The 18,342-nt window shown below is 38.0% G+C and overlaps 1 protein-coding gene across 13 annotated transcripts in view; it reads right to left on the bottom strand.

The window, feature by feature from the left end:
- The window catches only part of DOP1A (DOP1 leucine zipper like protein A), a 122,394-nt gene that overhangs the window by 18,983 nt on the left and 85,069 nt on the right, over positions 1-18,342 (bottom strand). For 11 of the 13 annotated variants that reach the window (XM_060283797.1, XM_060283795.1, XM_060283796.1 and 8 more), the window contains 13 exons: positions 15,862-15,996; positions 13,060-13,115; positions 11,802-11,906; positions 7,253-7,319; positions 6,955-7,099; positions 6,707-6,786; positions 5,758-5,867; positions 5,348-5,497; positions 5,138-5,199; positions 3,495-3,647; positions 2,251-2,387; positions 1,305-1,360; positions 222-386 (listed from right to left, as the gene is read on the bottom strand). In XM_060283797.1, coding sequence (XP_060139780.1) covers positions 222-386; positions 1,305-1,360; positions 2,251-2,387; positions 3,495-3,647; positions 5,138-5,199; positions 5,348-5,497; positions 5,758-5,867; positions 6,707-6,786; positions 6,955-7,099; positions 7,253-7,319; positions 11,802-11,906; positions 13,060-13,115; positions 15,862-15,996 — 1,421 coding nt within the window. The remainder of the gene's footprint in view (positions 1-221; positions 387-1,304; positions 1,361-2,250; positions 2,388-3,494; positions 3,648-5,137; positions 5,200-5,347; positions 5,498-5,757; positions 5,868-6,706; positions 6,787-6,954; positions 7,100-7,252; positions 7,320-11,801; positions 11,907-13,059; positions 13,116-15,861; positions 15,997-18,342) is intronic. The other 2 variants (XM_060283805.1, XM_070043477.1) reach the window with 1 other exon arrangement.

Genomic DNA, 18,342 nt, shown 5'->3' with positions numbered 1-18,342 from the left:
CAACTTGTTGACTGAATGACCTGTCAGTCTTAATATACCCACAACGGCCATTTCCGATACCTTCCAACAACTGTTGCCCTACCATCCTCCTGCCAAAACAATTACATTTTAATAAAAATTATGAATACTTCAACTTACACAAAAAAACTTTATCTTAGATGTCACCAACCAAAGCAAATGCATTTCAAAAATACCCATTTAATATCCTTAATTTTACTTACATCTGAAACTGAGGAAGATTTTCGGAGGGCAATGCCAGAGCCAGATCCAAAAATTTGCAAGCAGAAAGATAGAGGTTTAACCACCGCTGGCTGTTATATGAAGTAGAAAAGCCATTACCTCCTGTGTAGGTTGTCTCCAGACCAGCCACAGAGGGGCCTGAAGTCCTATAAGCAGGAGACAGTGCTGTCAGCAGCTGGACCCACTTACTCACAGGTAATTCCTGGAAAATCTCAAAGTGCCAGCTAATATTTTTCATAATCATTCTGATAAATGTACCAGTAATCGCTAAGCAAGTTCATGACTAAATTAATATTACTGTTCTCAAATCAAAAATTAATTTTTCTTCTTTAAATTTTAAGAATGTAAAAATAGTAGAGAATAACTTGTTATACTCGAGAAGTATAAAAATACAAGCTGTAAATTCAGGAGGCCTCCCTACTACCCAGTGTCCTTCTGCAAGGATGGTGGGAGGGAAACTTTCTATAATAATCAACACAGTTATTAGTATAGGGGATTCTCTTTTATAAACCTAGTATTAAAGAAGAGTAAAATATATTTAAGACACACAGTGTTAAAGGAACTTTTTAATTTATAAACTTATTTGTACAAAAATTCCTAAATAAAAATAAATTATATTTAGCCACATATTAATAAACTGCTTCTGCTAAAAATAACCCCAAATTTTGGTACATTAAATGGAGATCATCCTGGAAGATATGGACATTTGTATACCTTAGTTACAGGTTATCTGCCATAATAGGTTTTGCTGAATGTTTCAGGAAAAAGATCTGACCTACTAAAACCAATACTGCTCACATAGCTGAAACAGTATTGCTTTAAACTAAATTTGTGTCTAGAGGCCAAAGGCCACTCATGTTGATAGTTTAATTCAGTCTAAAATACCTAAGGAATACATGTAACTGTATTATATCCAAATATGATCAATTGGATAATAACAGACTAAATACACAAAGTGTTCAGATAAAATAGTGTCTATACCCTCCTAGTTGTAAAGTAACGTTCTGGATGATTTTAGGATACTACACACTGACAAGACTAAATCAAAATGAATTACATATTACCGTGAAATGTCTTCATCAGCAGTGAGTTCCTGCTCCATCAGTAAAAATACCTGTACCTGAAGACCATGGAAAAAAGTGTCAAATGTTTATTTAAACCTTCTTTCAAGTTATCTTTAGGCTATATTTTCATTAATCCAAATACAGATTTTAGGATACAACTTTAGGATCTTTAAATTATACTTAGTTTCCAAAAGTAAAACTGAAAATTCAGCACAGAGCCTTGCTACTAATTTGGCAGAGGTGAGACGAAAGCATGGTCTTATTTGGTGATTATGGAACAGAGATACAGTTATTAAAAAAGGAAAAAATATTAAAGCCAATTTCTTTGTGGGGAAGTTATAATGCTGGGTTTTCGGAGTTACAGATTCCCGTCCCTTTCCTTTCTCATCTCTTTCCCCAGCTCCCCACGTTGTTCAGATGAGGGCGACAGGGTATGGTTTGGGAGGGGAACGGACGGGTGTAGTGGGACTTAGGAAGGTTTTACTGTTTGGGGGTTTACAAAATCTTGTCAAAGTCTCTCTGAAGCAGCTTACCTGGGTAAGTGCTGCACTTCAAGAGTGATTCATGCCCTATGTCAGGCCATCTAAATCTAGCTAAACCATCTCTAATCACTCTCAAGGTGGTGCTGCCAAAGGCAGGAACCAGGCCTGGCAGCCATGACAAAGTTAAAACTCTGGTGTAGTTGAGAATGAACTAAACCAGATCAGACGAGGTCATGATTCGCAAGGAGCTAATAATTGCTAATGTTGCATATTTCAAAGTTTAAGCTGTATGGAGACAGAATCTGACTTGTTTTACTATTTTCATCTGTACAAATTTTCAGTAACAGGCTTAACTAGAGTTCAGTTCTCTTCCAAGATTAGTTTTTATCCGGTAAGCATGTTGATGCTTGTCACATTGTTTTATAATTTAGATTTATTACCTAATTGAATTAAAATTAACTCACAAGTTCTGTGATCATGGTAGGCCAGAGTGAGGTAAGGTGTTGTGGAGACATTCTTAAAAGTAACACTCTGAAGAACAGGAACACTTGAGAGTGAAGAGTTGGCACCTGGGGCAAACGGAGACTCTCAACCAATCTCTCTGAAAGAAATACAGTATATTTTCAATACCAAAATAGAATCATTTTCATATAAACTTTTCTATATAATCTAGTTCAGTACTTCTCAAACTATGATGATCAACGTTATAAATAATTTCCAGTCTGTTGCAGATTGATACTTTCATAAAATATAATAAAAATGAATTACCAGAAAAAATCAAATTAATAAAAGATAAATACAATGCCATGTTCTTATTACTAGATTCAACAGATTCTATCACATTGCTGTAAAGGCTTACGATGCTTACTCTACATTTCTGAACGTATCATGGATGGAATAACAGACTGATACTGGTCCATGGATCACACTTTGAGTAGCACCAATCTAGTCGATTTAAAAAAAAAATCACAGGACAAATAGTGTGCATGTTGCACACTGGACATTAGGTATAAAGGGTCAGAAAAGGAGGAGTCACTTATCTTCTGAGAGAGAAATAATCTCAGTAAAGAGATGACAACTGTCATCCCCAACCCCATCCCCGCACAGCCTGCTGAGGCTGGCTACTGCACAAGCACACTGACTCAGCAGCAAACAATACTGCCTGGGGCAAGCTCACTCCCATCATGGAGCCATCTGGTGGCACAGGTTGATGACTGCCCTGATACCCTTCAGGACACAGAGAGCCACCAAACCCATTTGATGAAGGTTATCAAGAGCCTTATACAACCCCAACCCTGGCCCCAAACTCTAGATCTCCACCTACTTCTAGCTAAAATAGAGGCTACGCCTCTATTTCAGACCCCTCCTTTAAAGGTGTATAACCTCTCATCCACAACAAAAGAACCCCACTAATATGCCTGTCTGCAGTAAAACAGTCTTACACCTCATTCTCAAACATGAATTCCTAGGAAATTTGACCCAAACAATAAAATGGAGACCATGTTGAGGCAAGTCCTATAAATTCAGTGTTTGATTTCTTTTACATACTGGTGATAATTTTTGTCGTTTCAACAGAACAAATTTCTAATTCAACATCCTCCATCTACCAACGCTTGGTATATTTCACCCCAACTTACAACTTACGGAAGGTAATTTCTAAGGAACCAAAAAATTTGGAAAATAGAGAAAACAGTTTTCCACTATTTACCTTGTATATCTGGAAGATATTTCTGATACTGGTCAATTTCACTGCTAAAAATAGCAAATGCTAATCTCTTCAGAAGCATGGCTCTCTGCTCTAGCTCCACATCACGGTTTGCAAAGAGATTAAGTGAACTGCTCTGAGCTACAGCTACACGAGCTGGAAGAAAAAAAAAAAAGCAAGTGAGAGGCTGTGATATAGTCATCAGACGATTTGAGAAAAGATGATTCTGTTTTTTGTTTTTAATAAAGTCTAGACCCTATGACATCCAGGAGAGAGGACCTCAGGGTAGAGGACTTGGGACTCCTCTCTGAGGCAGAAGGACTGGCAAACAGATCTAGCATATACAAGCCAGAAGACCAAGGGGTGGGAATTGCAATGTGGAGAGAGAAAAAAATTTAGAACTGTAGGTTTCAGAAGGTAAAATCACTAACAATGCCATTTTATAAAACCCTTTATTATTTTAGGCCATCTGCCGAAATCCTTCTCATTGCTTTAAAAATTTCTGGCCTGGCCAGGCCTAGCCTACCCAGCTCTCCATCCTCATGTCTCGTACTCGCCCCCATTCCCTCTTCTGCAGGCACACTGTCTTGCTTGCTCTTCCTTGAATTCACCGAGCTTGTTCCTACCCTGAGACCTTTATTATTTTTGTCCCTTATCCCCGGAATACTCTGTCCCTAGGCCTTCTCGTGGTTGGTTTCTCTAGTTTCACATCAAATATGAGCTCTTGAGCTGTTATTTAAAATCTATCGTATCACCCTATTTCCTTCACAACTTCTTACCTACTGTCTGAAATAATCTTATCTGTTGGATTAAGGTGAGCATAATGCCTGGCCCATTTTGTGTCTTTTAATAAATAACTGTTAAATAGATGAATCTGAACCTTAAAACAAACCTGTGAAGATTAGAGAGAATACGGTGTCCCTTTTCCAGAGGGGGAAACTGCAGCTTGGGTTAAGAACTGACAAGAAATTCTACAGATTCATCCAACTTCACTGCTATTTAAGGTCATTAGTTTAATAATTTTCAAACTTTTAGAAAACCTTTTTTTTCCAGATTAGATACTATGAGGAAGCCTAATATATAAGCCAGTAAGATAGAGAAGAAGTGGTGCAGAGAGCGATTCTGGCCTTTCTGGCCCCTCACTTTCTTCCTTCCAAGAAGATAAACACAGCCCCAGGACTCTTTTTTGGCCGAGCCATGCAGCGTGTGGGATCTTAGTTCCCGGACCAGGGATTGAACTCGTGCCCCCTGCAGCGGAAGCTCGGAATCTTAACCACCGGACCGCCAGGGAAGTCCCCAGAGCCCCAGGATTTAGAGGGAGTTGTTTGCTAGGTTTGTTCCTATTGCTGCCTTTCTTAGCCTCCCTACATGTCAGTCTTTTTGTTCAGTGATTACTTATTGAGTGCCATGTTCTATGTTATGTGCCGAGGAAACAGTCTGGAGACAAATTTGACATGGCCAAATAGTTTTACTTATTATTTATCAACTATGTTGTCCTTTTTAAGTTTTAACATTATGTTCCTATCGGGTACTAAGTATAAGTTGACAAAGAGCTAATTCAACAGTTTCTAGAAAAGAGCAAAGTAAATACGAATGGATCCTGTATAGGAAAGACACTGCTTAGGTTGTCACCCCACAATACTCACTCATCAAATCTCTAAATGTCGTCTTATCATGTGTCATCAGATTGTCCATAATTGCTCTCCAACTGAAAGAGACAAGGATTATGATATGTAAATAAGATTTTGTTGTTGTTTATTATTATTTAAAAAAGTGTTCTACTTTGCAGATGGTAGTTGATTTCAACAGACTTTGTGAGGTGCATTATCATGTTGAATAGAAGCAAGGTGACTTACTGATTAACACAAGAGGCATCCATCTGAAAGAAGCTGGGATCCATAAAGAGGTCAAAGGCTTCTTTTTTCCAAGCTCTCCGTGTGTACTGATACCCACTAAGGCTGCTAAGCAGCTGGACACAGGCTCGATAACTAGGGGCATTATGTGCACTAGGAGGAAGGAAAACCACTTTAACCTGTAGGTTGTAACTTTAATCACCATATTACGTTATACCTAAGTGGTCACATTTACCTAAAGCACTGATGGGAAATAGAAAGCACTATAAGAGAAATAATTTTTTTTTATCACGATAATTCAAGGTAAAAATAAAGTCATTTTGTGGTAATTCCAAAAATGGCAATAAAGGAACACAATTTATTTTTAACAGAGTATGAGTTAACTAACACATCTAGTTAAATAGTAATAGTACCTGTGATTTCGGAGGTAGGGCACAACATAATGCATGATATTTACAAGTAAAGGAATAACCCGTTCTTTTTCATCACTGTAGAAAACCATATCCAAAAGATGAGCCAAAACCTAAAAAAACGTTAAGAGATGAAATGGAACGTATAATCTGAGAGCTAAAACTGACAGCACTTAGAGGTGGTTTTCAGTCTGTAAGAAAATCTAGAATACCTTAAAATTAGAAAAACCTAAAATCAAATCTCCCTAAGCCATTTTTACATGAATGGTTTCTGCCACAATGGTTTTCTCCGTTATAACTACAGGATATAAATATGGGCAAATTTTACTATTTCTAACCAAGACAGGGAAGACGAGAAAAAGAGAGGTTAAGAACCTTCCAATGTGACAGTGAGTAAACAGCAAATTTAAGACTAGAAACTCAGTATTCCCTTCCCCTGACTGGGTTACGAGGTGGCCTGGGAAAAACCCGACCACATGAATTGAGCTGCAACTCTGTCAGTTTGGCCTTAGTCACACTGTGCTCATCTCTCTCTGTAACCACATCTGTGAAGGGGAAACAAAAATGCCCTGATGACAGGGTATAAAAGAGAGCATGTCAGAGGATGTATATAAAACTGGTAAACCGTAAATGCTTTGTAGTGGCAAGCATCATTATACCACCTCCACCCTTTCCTCCCACACTGTGAAACAAAAGCACTTATCATTTTTAAAAAGTACACTTTTAAAAAACAGTGCATGGGGGGGAGCAATATCTAAAGTTAGTATCACTAATATTTAACAAACTACTAACCTGAATACAAAGTCAAAACTTTATTTTACACAGTGATTTCTTGAAGTACAAAACAGTTTTTCAAATTAAAATCTTCTCTGTAAGAATTACTTGCTAATACTTAATTGTGAAACTGTCTACTTGAAAGTTCATGTGAAAAAACCCGATAATGTTTATTTACCTCAGAGAGTAATGTCAATGCATGGACACTATATACAGAAGGAGTTATGTTTGAGGTTTCCATTGCAGGTGATAACATATCTAAGTAGGAGAAAAGACAGGTAAAGATATGGTTAGGTTTTTTTCCCCCGCTGAAAAAAGCTAAACACAAGAAAAGAGATGATTTTACTGTACTTACAGTGCTGACTGCAATAAATTCTTAGTGAACAGATGCCTACAAATATAAACTTAAATGTCTGAGATCAATACCTTCAACATCAGATTCCAAATTGGTTCCATCTACCATTATTTTGGGAGAAGGTTTAACTTCAAGATTTCGCCGCAGCCATGTTGTCTGTTCCAAAGAAGAACCTGCGATTGCACCGATCGCATCCACTATTTTATGAGTCACATCCTGGAGAAACAAGGATAACCCATTATATCTATGTATGTACACAGGCGCACACACAAAACTTCACAGATGATCTTATCTGACTTCCCCATGTTAGACTTGAAGTACTGAGAAACACAGAGTTTGGGCAACAGCTCTCAATTCAGAATGACTTACCTGGAGGTCTCTTTGGTCTTTTTTATTTTCCAAACTAGGGTTTTTCATAATAAACTCATTCAAAACCCTAAAAGGACCAAAGAAAAAAACAAACAGGAAATATTAGTGTAAAGAAAATGATGCAATCTAATTTTTCACAGTGAGCAAGTGGTTTTGTGGCCTGAATTTCTATTTTATGTGTTTAATGAATGTGTGTATATATGGATATCCTATGACTCAGGTGAAACGTATAAACATATGCATGAAAGACCTGTACAAGGATGTCTATAACAGCATTATTTGTAAAATCCAAAACAGGAAAGAACCCAAATGTCCAGCAACAGAAGAGATAAATTGTGGCATATTCATACAATGAAACACCAAACAGCAATGAAAAGGAATAAATTATACCTACATGAAATTACGTGGATAAATTTTATAAACATATGTTGTGTGAAAGAAGTAGACACAAAAGAAAATATATATAATTATTATTCAAAACAAGACAAAATTTATCTGTGTTGTTAGAAGTCAGAACAGTGGTTTATCTTGGGGTGAAGGGAAAGGACAGTAATTGGGAGGGGACCTGAGGGGACATATGATGTCTTATTTCTTAATTTAGGTTTGTGGTTGAACAGTTGGTATATTCACTTCATAATAACTTGTGGAGTTGTATGTGTTTTATACAGCAACAAAAAATTTTAAAAATACCCCAAATCCCACCAATCTTAAATTGTAATATAAAAATGGTTTCTTGTGTGTGTGTGTATGTGTGTGTGTGAGTGTGTACAGCAGACAGGTATAAAAGATTAAAAATACTTCATGAATGGAAAAAAATCCATTTCCATTGTTTGCTAAAATTCCACTCAATATTTACCTTGACTTGCTTTTATTAAGGTAAATTATATGTATAATTATTTCCAAACTAATATGAAAAGTGATACTGAAGAGCAATCATATCAATTTGTATTTTATAATTAGGAATTTTTAAAGGATCAGTGGAATGGCTGGGGGAAAAAATAAGCCATCAGAAATTTAAAAAGGGAATTTTCTAGTATAACTGAAAATGTCCAACTTTTAATTTAAACACTCAGAAGATAACACACGTTGAGAAGGAGGTAGGATCGTTCATTATCCAAGAAACAAGAAAGGAATTAAAAAACAGGTGAGGAAACAGTAAATCTTGTGGGGGAGAAGGTACAAGTCATAATAGATGGCCTTAATTTTTTTTTTTTTTTTTTTTTTTTTTGCGGTACGCGGGCCTCTCACTGCTGTGGCCTCTCCGTTGCGGAGCACAGGCTCCGGACGTGCAGGCTCAGCGGCCATGGCTCACAGGCCCAGCCACTCTGCGGCATGTGCGATCTTCCCGGACCGGGGCACGAACCCGTGTCCCCTGCATCGGCAGGCGGACCCCCAACCACTGAGCCACCAGGGAAGCCCCGATGGCCTTAATTTTTAATGAAATCAGCCAGCGGGATATTTGGTGATGATTCAAAGAACTGTCCATATATTCCCTCTTTGAGCCTTAGAACAATTCAGAGGTAGGTAAGGCAGGTACTGTTATTCTTGACAGACGGGAAAATAGTCTTGGAGAAGTTTACTGATGTACCCAGGGTGCCAGAGATGAGGGTTAGAACTAGAGATCAGAAGATAAGAATCAGAAATCTTCACGAGAACGTTGTTTGAGTTCCGGTGTTTACCGTTATCGGTCATCACTAAAAATTATCACACACGCTCGTTATCTTAATCTTTGATCCAGGAATTGCAGACACTGAGTCCACTGCTCTTTTCATTACACGTTCAGTGTCTAAAACTCCTTCAGCTTTTTGGTTTAGAGAATAGACAGCACGAGGGTCTAGGGATCATCGTGACCCCTGACGCTCTTGAGGATTGCTAGCTCACTGTGGCCGGGTTGGGCTCCCTGTGTTACTCAGCTTCTGCAGGCTGATCTACTCTCCTCCAGCTCTCACCACTGTCTCTCCACCCCTTCTCTGCTTCCTGGTGGAAGACTACACTCCTACATTTACCAGAACACTTGAGGCCATTTTACTAAAGAGCCCTCACTTTCCCTCCCCTCCACTTCAAAATTTTCTAGACCTCTGGTTGCCAAACCAGAATCACCAGTTTTCTTAAGGACAACAGAGAAGCTAAGTCTGTGTATATAGATCCTGACAACTACCCATTTAAAATCACCATCAGAGGGCTTCCCTGGTGGTGCAGTGGTTGAGTCCACCTGCCGATGCAGGGGACACAGGCTCGAGCCCTGGTCCGGGAAGATCCCACATGCCGCGGGGCAACTAAGCCCATGAGCCACAGCTACTGAGCCTGCGCTCTAGAGCCCGTGCTCCACAACAAGAGAAGCCACTGCAATGAGAAACCCGCGCACCGCGACAAAGAGTGGCCCCCACTCTCCTGAACTAGAGAAAGCTCGTGCACAGCAACGAAGACCCAATGCAGCCAAAAATAAAAATACCATCAGAGCTACAGGGGTTGAACAGAAGGTTGAAGTTCTTTGCACTTGGTTGAATTTACATCCATTCAGCGTGAAAACATGTGGACTGTGTGAGGTAATGTAACCCAGGTTGGAGAAAAGTGTATTCCCTTTCCTTCCCCTCTTCTGTCTTAAGCAGTCCTTTTCAAACTTTAGGGTATACTCAAATCACTTGAGACTTGTTAAAAGGCAGATTCTGATTCGGGTGGTCTGGGGCGGAGACTGCGACTCTGCATTTCTAACAAGCTCCCAGGCGATTCCAGTGCTGCTGGCTGAAGGATCAACCTCTGAGTAGCAAAGTCTTAGAGAAAATGCAGCAGGACTTCCCTGGTGGTGTAGTGGTTAAGACTCCGCGCTCCCAATGCAGGGGGCCCGGGTTTGATCCCTGGTCAGGGAACTAGATCCCACGCGCGTGCTGCAACTAAGGAGCCCGCCTGCCGCAACTAAGACCTAGCACAACCAAATAAATAAATTAATTGATTTAAAAAATGCAGCCTTCTTTCTCACTCTTACACCTGCCATTCCCTGGGCTCCATCCCCTCCCAGCTGTCTCTGGAATCTGGTGCTATCAAGGAGCCCCCCACTCTCTACAATCTTCTGTCTAGCACTCTCCTCTTATATGACACTTATCATCGGCCAGGCACTATTCTAGGAATTTAACAAATATTAATTCATTTAATCCTCGTAACAACTTTATGAGGGAGGCCCTATTATCGTCTCCATTTTACAGATGGAGAGGTTAATAACCTGCCCAAGGCCATACAGCAAAGAAGTAAAGGAGCTGGGATTTGAATCCAGGAAGAGTCTTTGTTGTTCACTACTCAACATCCTCAGGTCATCCTTACCATTAATGATGACTTTCAAATCACATTTCCTCCTGCTACCTTGCCAGTTCTCTTTCTTCTCATAATCACACATTCAAAGAATAATCCACACTTACTTTCTCACTCTAACCCTTGCTGTGCTTATCGTCTCACCAAACTCCTCTCTCCTAAATCACCAATCCTCTCCAAATCATCAATACATACAGCCTCTTTATTATATATCATCTTCCTTAATCTTTCTGAAGGGGTTAGCCAAGCCCTCTTAAATTCTCTTTGCTTCTAGAACATTGAATATGCCTGTTTTCTTCTAACTTTCCGATGTTTCAGTGTTTGCTTTTCTACCTCCTTTGCTGGCCCACTTTCCTTCTTTTGTTGTCCTGTGATTTCAATCCCACCATCCACAGCACACAAACCTGCTACCTCCCACGAGAAACAATTCCTAGTCTATCTTCTTTTCCCTCTGATCCATTCTACTATTAATTTGCCAGTCATGACCCATCTCAAAACCTGCCATCACTCCCACTCCCTTCCCAAGGCCAAACTTCTTAATGAAAATGCAAAATCCTTCCCCCTTCTAGCTCCCATCTCCCTTTTCATCCACCCACCATTCCACTGCTGTGCCCTACTTCATAGCCAAACGAGACAAGGTACCTTGCCCAGTGTACCCTTCCCCTTCCTGTTCCACAAAGGCTTTCTGCTCCTACCACCTCCATTCACTGAGCAAATACTTCTTAGGGACATATTATGAACCAAGAATAATGGAGAGCAAAAGACAGACATTGCCTAGGACATCATGGTGCATGCAGTTAAGGGTGACTGGAATTTATCAAATAATCACACACATTATTAACATAGATCAGGAAACAACATGACAGAGAGAAAATGACTCTTCCAAATCTTTTTATGTTTAGGGCCCTGAACTCAAATGACCCTCCTCTAGAAGTTCCCCTTCAGCCGTCCTACTCACCCTCACCCCTTCCAATCCCACACTTTCTCCTACGTGACTAAGGCTGCAACAGCTTTATGTTAGCACATTTACATTTTCCACGTGTATAAACACACAATGTTCCCTCCGAATCCTCCCCCGCCCCCCCCTTTTCTTTTACTGGCCTCATATTATACATCTAGTTCTGTACCTTTGAGAATCCTATGAGAAGGTAGACGTCACACAGTCACCCAAAACATGTTATTCAGCAATCAGACAATGAACATTATTCATTTATTTGAAATCATATTTTTAAGTGAAATTGCTTACCCAAGTATAAGAAACTGCCCTGGGGCTGGAAGGCTCAATTGTATGGAGTCTTTCAGAAGTATCAACAATGATGCCCAGCTATCCACTAAATTGGGCACTGGAATTCTGCAAGATAAACATAGCTTCTATATAGAGAAAGCCAACATCAACTTTAACTTTCCCTATATTTCCCCGTCTTTACCATATTTTCCTACTACTTTCTCTGAAACATTTCCTGAATTTTTATAGACTGTGATAGAACATTTCTAAAAGCTTTATATTTTCTACTAATATTATATATAAAAAGGAAACCAAGCACACTGAAAATATCCAGTGTAAATTATTAGTCTAGAAATTCTGCTGTATAGAAATACCAATTTTTAATCACATGGACTCTCAAAAGTAAAATACAACTGCAATACAACTGCAATAAATCTCTGCCATCATAGTTACCTACTCAATCCTATTCTCTCCACATCTCTCTCATATTGGCTCTTTTGCTTTCACCTATGAGTCTCTATCTCACCTAAGGGAGAGCCGTCAATCTATCCTGAATATCAATCACCTCTAGAGAAATTAAGATTATTACCTCTGTTTCCGGCTGACCTTAACCCTAACTCCTCTCTATGTAACCTAAATTCAGCTTTTAGGCAGTCCTTGCACTAAATCACAACCAGTTTAACCTAACTTTATAAATGTTAATCATAGATCACAGACTGTTGCCAAGCTTGATGATTAAAATGGAAACTACCCTATACGGGAGGATTAAGATTCAGGTTCTTAAGTAAGAAGTTTATCAAAACTCAAATCAACTAACTTCTGTTCAGTTGTCAGTTAAATGCAAAACTGGAATACCACAAAAAGAAGATATTTTCATATCATCATTCCTAACATTAAAAACAGATTAGATTACCATGTGTTCGCCTATATCAAAATAATGGATTTAGTGGCAGTAGGCATGGTTTCAAGAGTAGGATATAGCTTTTCATTCATATGTAAATGATTTTCTTACAATTCACTGTTTTAATGTCCAGTGTATCTTTAATACACTTAGGTGTTTATGTTCCTAGGATTTGCATGACTGGGTCATTAAGAGACCAATGACCTTTATTAGTATATCCGTAAACAATGTTTTTCTGTTTCTACTATTAGTTCTTTTAGTTTTAGAAAGAAAAAAATAAGCAACTTCTTGAAAGAATTCAGGTGCTTTTGTCCTATATTTCCTAACTTTTATACACTGCTAAATGAAATGAGGAGAGATCCACATCAGTTATCTTACCTTTGAATGTAAGCATAGAAAAACTGAAGCATGCAGACTTCCAGAGAAAGATGTTTCTATAAACAAAAGAAATCAGTTTTATAGTGAAGAAAAATGCTGCCTCTCCTTTTCATAGTTGCAACTACTCTGTATTTTACTGCCAATTTTAAATTAAAAAATGAAAAGCAAACAAAATCAAACACTAGGTTGTCATAAAAACCACACAGCTCTCTTCCATGTAGTAGGGAAAACACAGAACAAAAGCTATTTAAAAAGTTGAAAATGGACAGAAGAAATCAAACTATTCTCAGTCCCCCGCCCCAATCCCATAGCCGAAGTTGATACCCCAGTCATTACTTTTAATGATCCATTCACTCTGTAAGCGTCAACACTATTTTTATTTTAATCAGCCTATGCTTGGCTGGGGCTATCAGAATTAGGTTGAAAGTTTTTATGAAATGGGAATTTAAATCTATTTTACCACACGTTTCTGTTAAATTAGTGTAGTTGTCCCAAATTTGAACTAACTCCTAACAGCCTAAAATGTAATCTTTAACTAAAGGTAGTGCTGAGTGTAACATATAATAAAAAGAACACAACTGTCCTTAAAAATCAGTAACTGGCAAGAAAATAATACTGATGTCCACTAAAATTTACCAATTCGTTACTTTTTAGTATGAACTATTCCCTTGAAAACTTCCCCTTTTACCATATAAAGAAAAATTCAGAATTTAGTATATTGAGAGCAGGGGGCGCAGCAGGTGAGAGGTGTAGAATTTGCTCTTATTTGTTTTTATATCCTTCACACTTAGCCCAATATCTCGGGCACAAGTAGATGCTCAAAATATTATGCTGAATTGAGCTTTCACATGCAAATTTAAAATCCTACCACAAATGCCCCAGAGGTGATTTCAGAACAGTAAGGAAATTGTTAAAAAGTTAATAGGAGGATTAATCTCCAAAACATACAAGCAACTCATGCAGCTCAATATCAAAAAAACAAACAACCCAATCCAAAAATGGGCAGAAGACCTAAATAGACATTTCTCCAAAGAAGACGTACAGATTGCCAACAAACACATGAAAGAATGCTCAACATGATTAATCATTAGAGAAATGCAAATCAAAACTACAATGAGATATCATCTCACACCAGTCAGAATGGCCATCATCAAAAAATCTAGAAACAATAAATGCTGGAGAGGGTGTGGAGAAAAGGGAACCCTCTTGCACTGTTGGTGGGAATGTAAATTGATACAGCCATCATGGAGAACAGTATGGAGGTTCCTTAAAAAAACTAAAAATAGAACTACGATACAACCCAGCAAACCCACTACTGGACATATACCCTGAGAAAACTATAATTCAAAAAGAGTCATGTACCAAAATGTTCATTGCAGCTCTATTTACAATAGCCAGGACATGGAAGCAACCTAAGTGTCCACCAACAGATGAATGGATAAAGAAGATGTGGTACATGTATACAATGGAATATTACTCAGCCATAAAAAGGAACGAAACTGAGTTATTTGTAGTGAGGTGGATGGACCTAGAGACTGTCATACAGAGTGAAGTAAGTCAGAAGGAGAAAAACAAATACCGTATGCTAACACATATATATGGAATCTAAAAAAAAAAGAAAAAACAGTGATCAGAAGAACCTAGGGGCAAGACGGGAATAAAGATGCAGACCTATTAGAGAATGGATTTGAGGACACGGGGAGGGGGAAGGGTAAGCTGGGACAAAGTGAGAGAGTAGCATGGACATATATACACTACCAAATGTAAAATAGATAGCTAGTGGGAAGCAGCCGCATAGCACAGGGAGATCAGCTCGGTGATTTGTGACCACCTAGAGGGGTGGGATAGGGAGGGTGGGAGGGAGAGAGATGCAAGAGGGAACAGATATGGGGACATATGTATATGTATAACTGATTCACTTTGTTATAAAGCAGAAACTAACACACCATTGTAAAGCAATTATACTCCAATAAAGATGTTAAAAATAAATAAAATAAAAATAAACTCATGGTAGGAAAAAAAAGTTAATAAGGACACTGGCTATTCACACACACAAGTAATACACTCTTCAGGCAACAGAAAAAATAATATTTTCAGGTATGTGTAATAATTCTTTTAAGGAAGTGATTAGGTCTATTTTGCCTTGGCTTAAAATCTACTGTTTTCAGTTGGTAAATAGTTTTTAAGAAAATAGGACCTCTTAGTGTTCTGGAACAAAGAGCAAAAAAAGTAGAGAAGTCCATAACTTTAGTAATTTGTAGACTTTTATGTCTGCCTAGCTAGAGACAATGCATTGTGAATGTAGAGACTCCGTTACTCATTTTTTGGCAGCCCTCGCACAGCACAGTTTGTACATGGTCAAGAAATGACACTGACTAGCACTAAGGTTATGGCAAAATGTGGGGAGTTTACAGACTTGAGACATTCATTCTGAAGAGAATGCAGTACGAAGCTGTGAAAAAGGCAACAACTGAGGTAAACAGACCTTGGGCTCTGGCTTCTGTGCTCTTCCTTTACATGACCAGAAAAATCTCACCTAAGAATTTGGTCCCACAGCCCCTAACTGCCTTAGACGTACATCTGGAGAGCTACAAGCAGTGAACTGCTCTTCACTGGCCACAGGGATGATCACACAGCAAGTCACTGCAGATGCTGAGAACTGTTTTTATTAGGGTGATTCGAGGAACACATGCAGTCATTTCTGCAATCCTTTTAAATAAAAGTATGTATTGTACAAAAAATATCTTACCTACCAGGGTCATTTCCGAAATACAACTGTCAACAAATCAAAGTTCTTCTTACCTTGTCCTTGGCTATGGCTGGCGGCTGCTTTAAAACTTCCTTCACCGTCTGTATGACAGTTTCTGCTCTCATGACACTGATTGAACGAACCAGTTCTACTAGTAAGAGCTGTTCTTCACTGGCTGCAGGAATAACCTGGAGAACACATCATTGTATTCACTTATGTACGTGTATATTTAAGTCTTTTAAGACACATCACAGAATCAAGAGAATATTTTATGGCCTCTTCTTTAGGTAAAATTTCTTTTTTTATCCATATAATACCTGTACCTCATTTCAAAAAATCAAATAGGACAACAAGCCTTTTAAGACAAAATAGCAGTGCCCTCGCACTTCTCATGCCCCAAAGCAACAATGCTCAGCTCTTAGCTCTTTTCTATCATTTCTGAGTAATATACACTCTTATTACTTTTCCTCCTTCACCATATTTTCTTTAATTTTACACATCATCTACTGACTTCCTACTTTAGAAGACAAAGGTTTAGCTCTCTTACACTTTTCTCCCTATCCTCCCAACGTAGTTACATCATAACTTCATTTAAATCAACATCTAGGGTTCACATGACTACTTATGGTTATGCTGTGTATTATCACTGCATGTCTTTTCTTGTATGACTTTTTGTTTTCCCTAGAGTTAAACTGTTTTCTTTTGCCAATCTTTAAAATAGTTTTCATTATTCATTCCAATGATAAGGTTCAACGAGTCTAGATTAATAAAATAATCTGCCTCAAAGAAATATGATTGTTTTTAATTTAATTTTTTAAGGACTTCCACAAAGAAACACTGGATGTGATGAACTATGTATGCACTTTCATTCATTTCAGAGTTGTTTATGATATGAAGAATTATTTATGCATATTTTGTATATAAATTTCCTCTTTGCACTAAAATCATGATGAAAAAAATAAAAGATGTATGAATAATTGTATATCAACCAGCAGATGGATGAAATAAATGAATATACATCAAAGGAATACAATACCCGTATTCATAATATTTTATATGTAAATGTGTTTAAAATTCTGATAGTATATACAAGAAAACATGGTTATCATTAAGCAGTATGACTTCAGTTGGATTTTTCTACCTTTATAAAAAAAACTTCCTTAATTGTCACAATGTGTTTAATAGAAGTGTGTGTGCACATACACATGCATTTGTGTGTTTGCACTATTTTTGTTTGCTTGGTTTTCTCTATCACATGTTCATCCACAAACATGCCAAAGACAGTAAATGTCCTGTAATTGCGTATTCAAAAACATCAGATAATTAATCTCTCTACCTTCTACTTGGGTTGGTACTCTCTAGGCTTGCTATACAGTATCATCTTGATATCTCTCCTGTGACCATCAGTCTTAAAGATTCCCTTTCCTTTTCTTCTGTGTCGGAACTCCTATTTCTTGGACCCCATGTTGCCTTCTTTCTTGTTTTTTTCCTCCTCTGGTGGAGATACATCTTACAATAGCTGAGAAAGGGTGAATTGATCACAATTTTTTTGTTTTTTTGAGACACTTCATGGTCAAAACTCACTTGAGTGACAGTTTGGCTCGGTTAGAATTATAGATTGAAACTAATTTTCCCATCATAATTTCTAGTGCTGCTGTTGACAAGTCTTATCATTATTCCATTGAATATGACCAGTATTTTCTCTTTAGAAGACTGTCAGATCTTTTTTTTTAATTTCTTTTTTATTTTTATTTATTTTTTTGCGGTACGCGGGCCTCTCACTGTTGTGGCCCCTCCCGTTGCGGAGCACAGGCTCCGGACGTGCAGGCTCAGCGGCCATGGCTCACGGGCCCAGCCGCTCCGCAACATGTGGGATCCTCCCGGACCGGGGCACGAACCCGTGTCTCCTGCATCAGCAGGCGGACTCTCAACCACTGCACCACCAGGGAAGCCCCTGTAAGATCTCCTTTTTATCTTCGGTGTTTTGAAATTACTTGCTGATCTTTGTGTAGACATATCTCTTTTTACAGTGCCTGCAGCAACTCATTTCCTTCATTTCTGCGGGATTTCCTTGTACTATTTCTTAGATACTTTTCTTCCTTCATTTTTTCTATTCCTTCTTTCTTCAAAAAGATCTTGAGCCTCCGGTATCATTTCCGTAATTTTTAAATCTCCTTTCACCTATTTTCCATATCTCTAAATTTACATCCTATATTTGGTATTTATCTACTTTCACTTTCCAACCCTTATAACTGATTTTGTTTTGCTTCTGCTATAAAATTTTTTAACATTCAAGATAACTTAAAAATTTTGCAATAGTCTTTCTTATCTCTTCTTATTTCATGGATGCAATATGGTTTTACCTCTTGAAGGACATTATTATTATTTACATTTTCTTCTGTTACATGCATTGTTTCTTTTGACTTTCTCTATTTAGTTGTTTCGGTCTTTGTCTAATTTTTTGAGACTTTCTTCATATGAGTTGGCTCTCTATCAATTTTAAATGTGAGTAATAATAATATAACTATATATAT

The sequence above is a fragment of the Globicephala melas genome, chromosome 14 (assembly GCF_963455315.2).
Source record: "Globicephala melas chromosome 14, mGloMel1.2, whole genome shotgun sequence".
NCBI lineage: Eukaryota > Metazoa > Chordata > Mammalia > Artiodactyla > Delphinidae > Globicephala > Globicephala melas.
The sequence above is the reverse complement of the archived record's forward strand: the minus strand, read 5'-3'. Positions and strand labels throughout refer to the sequence as shown.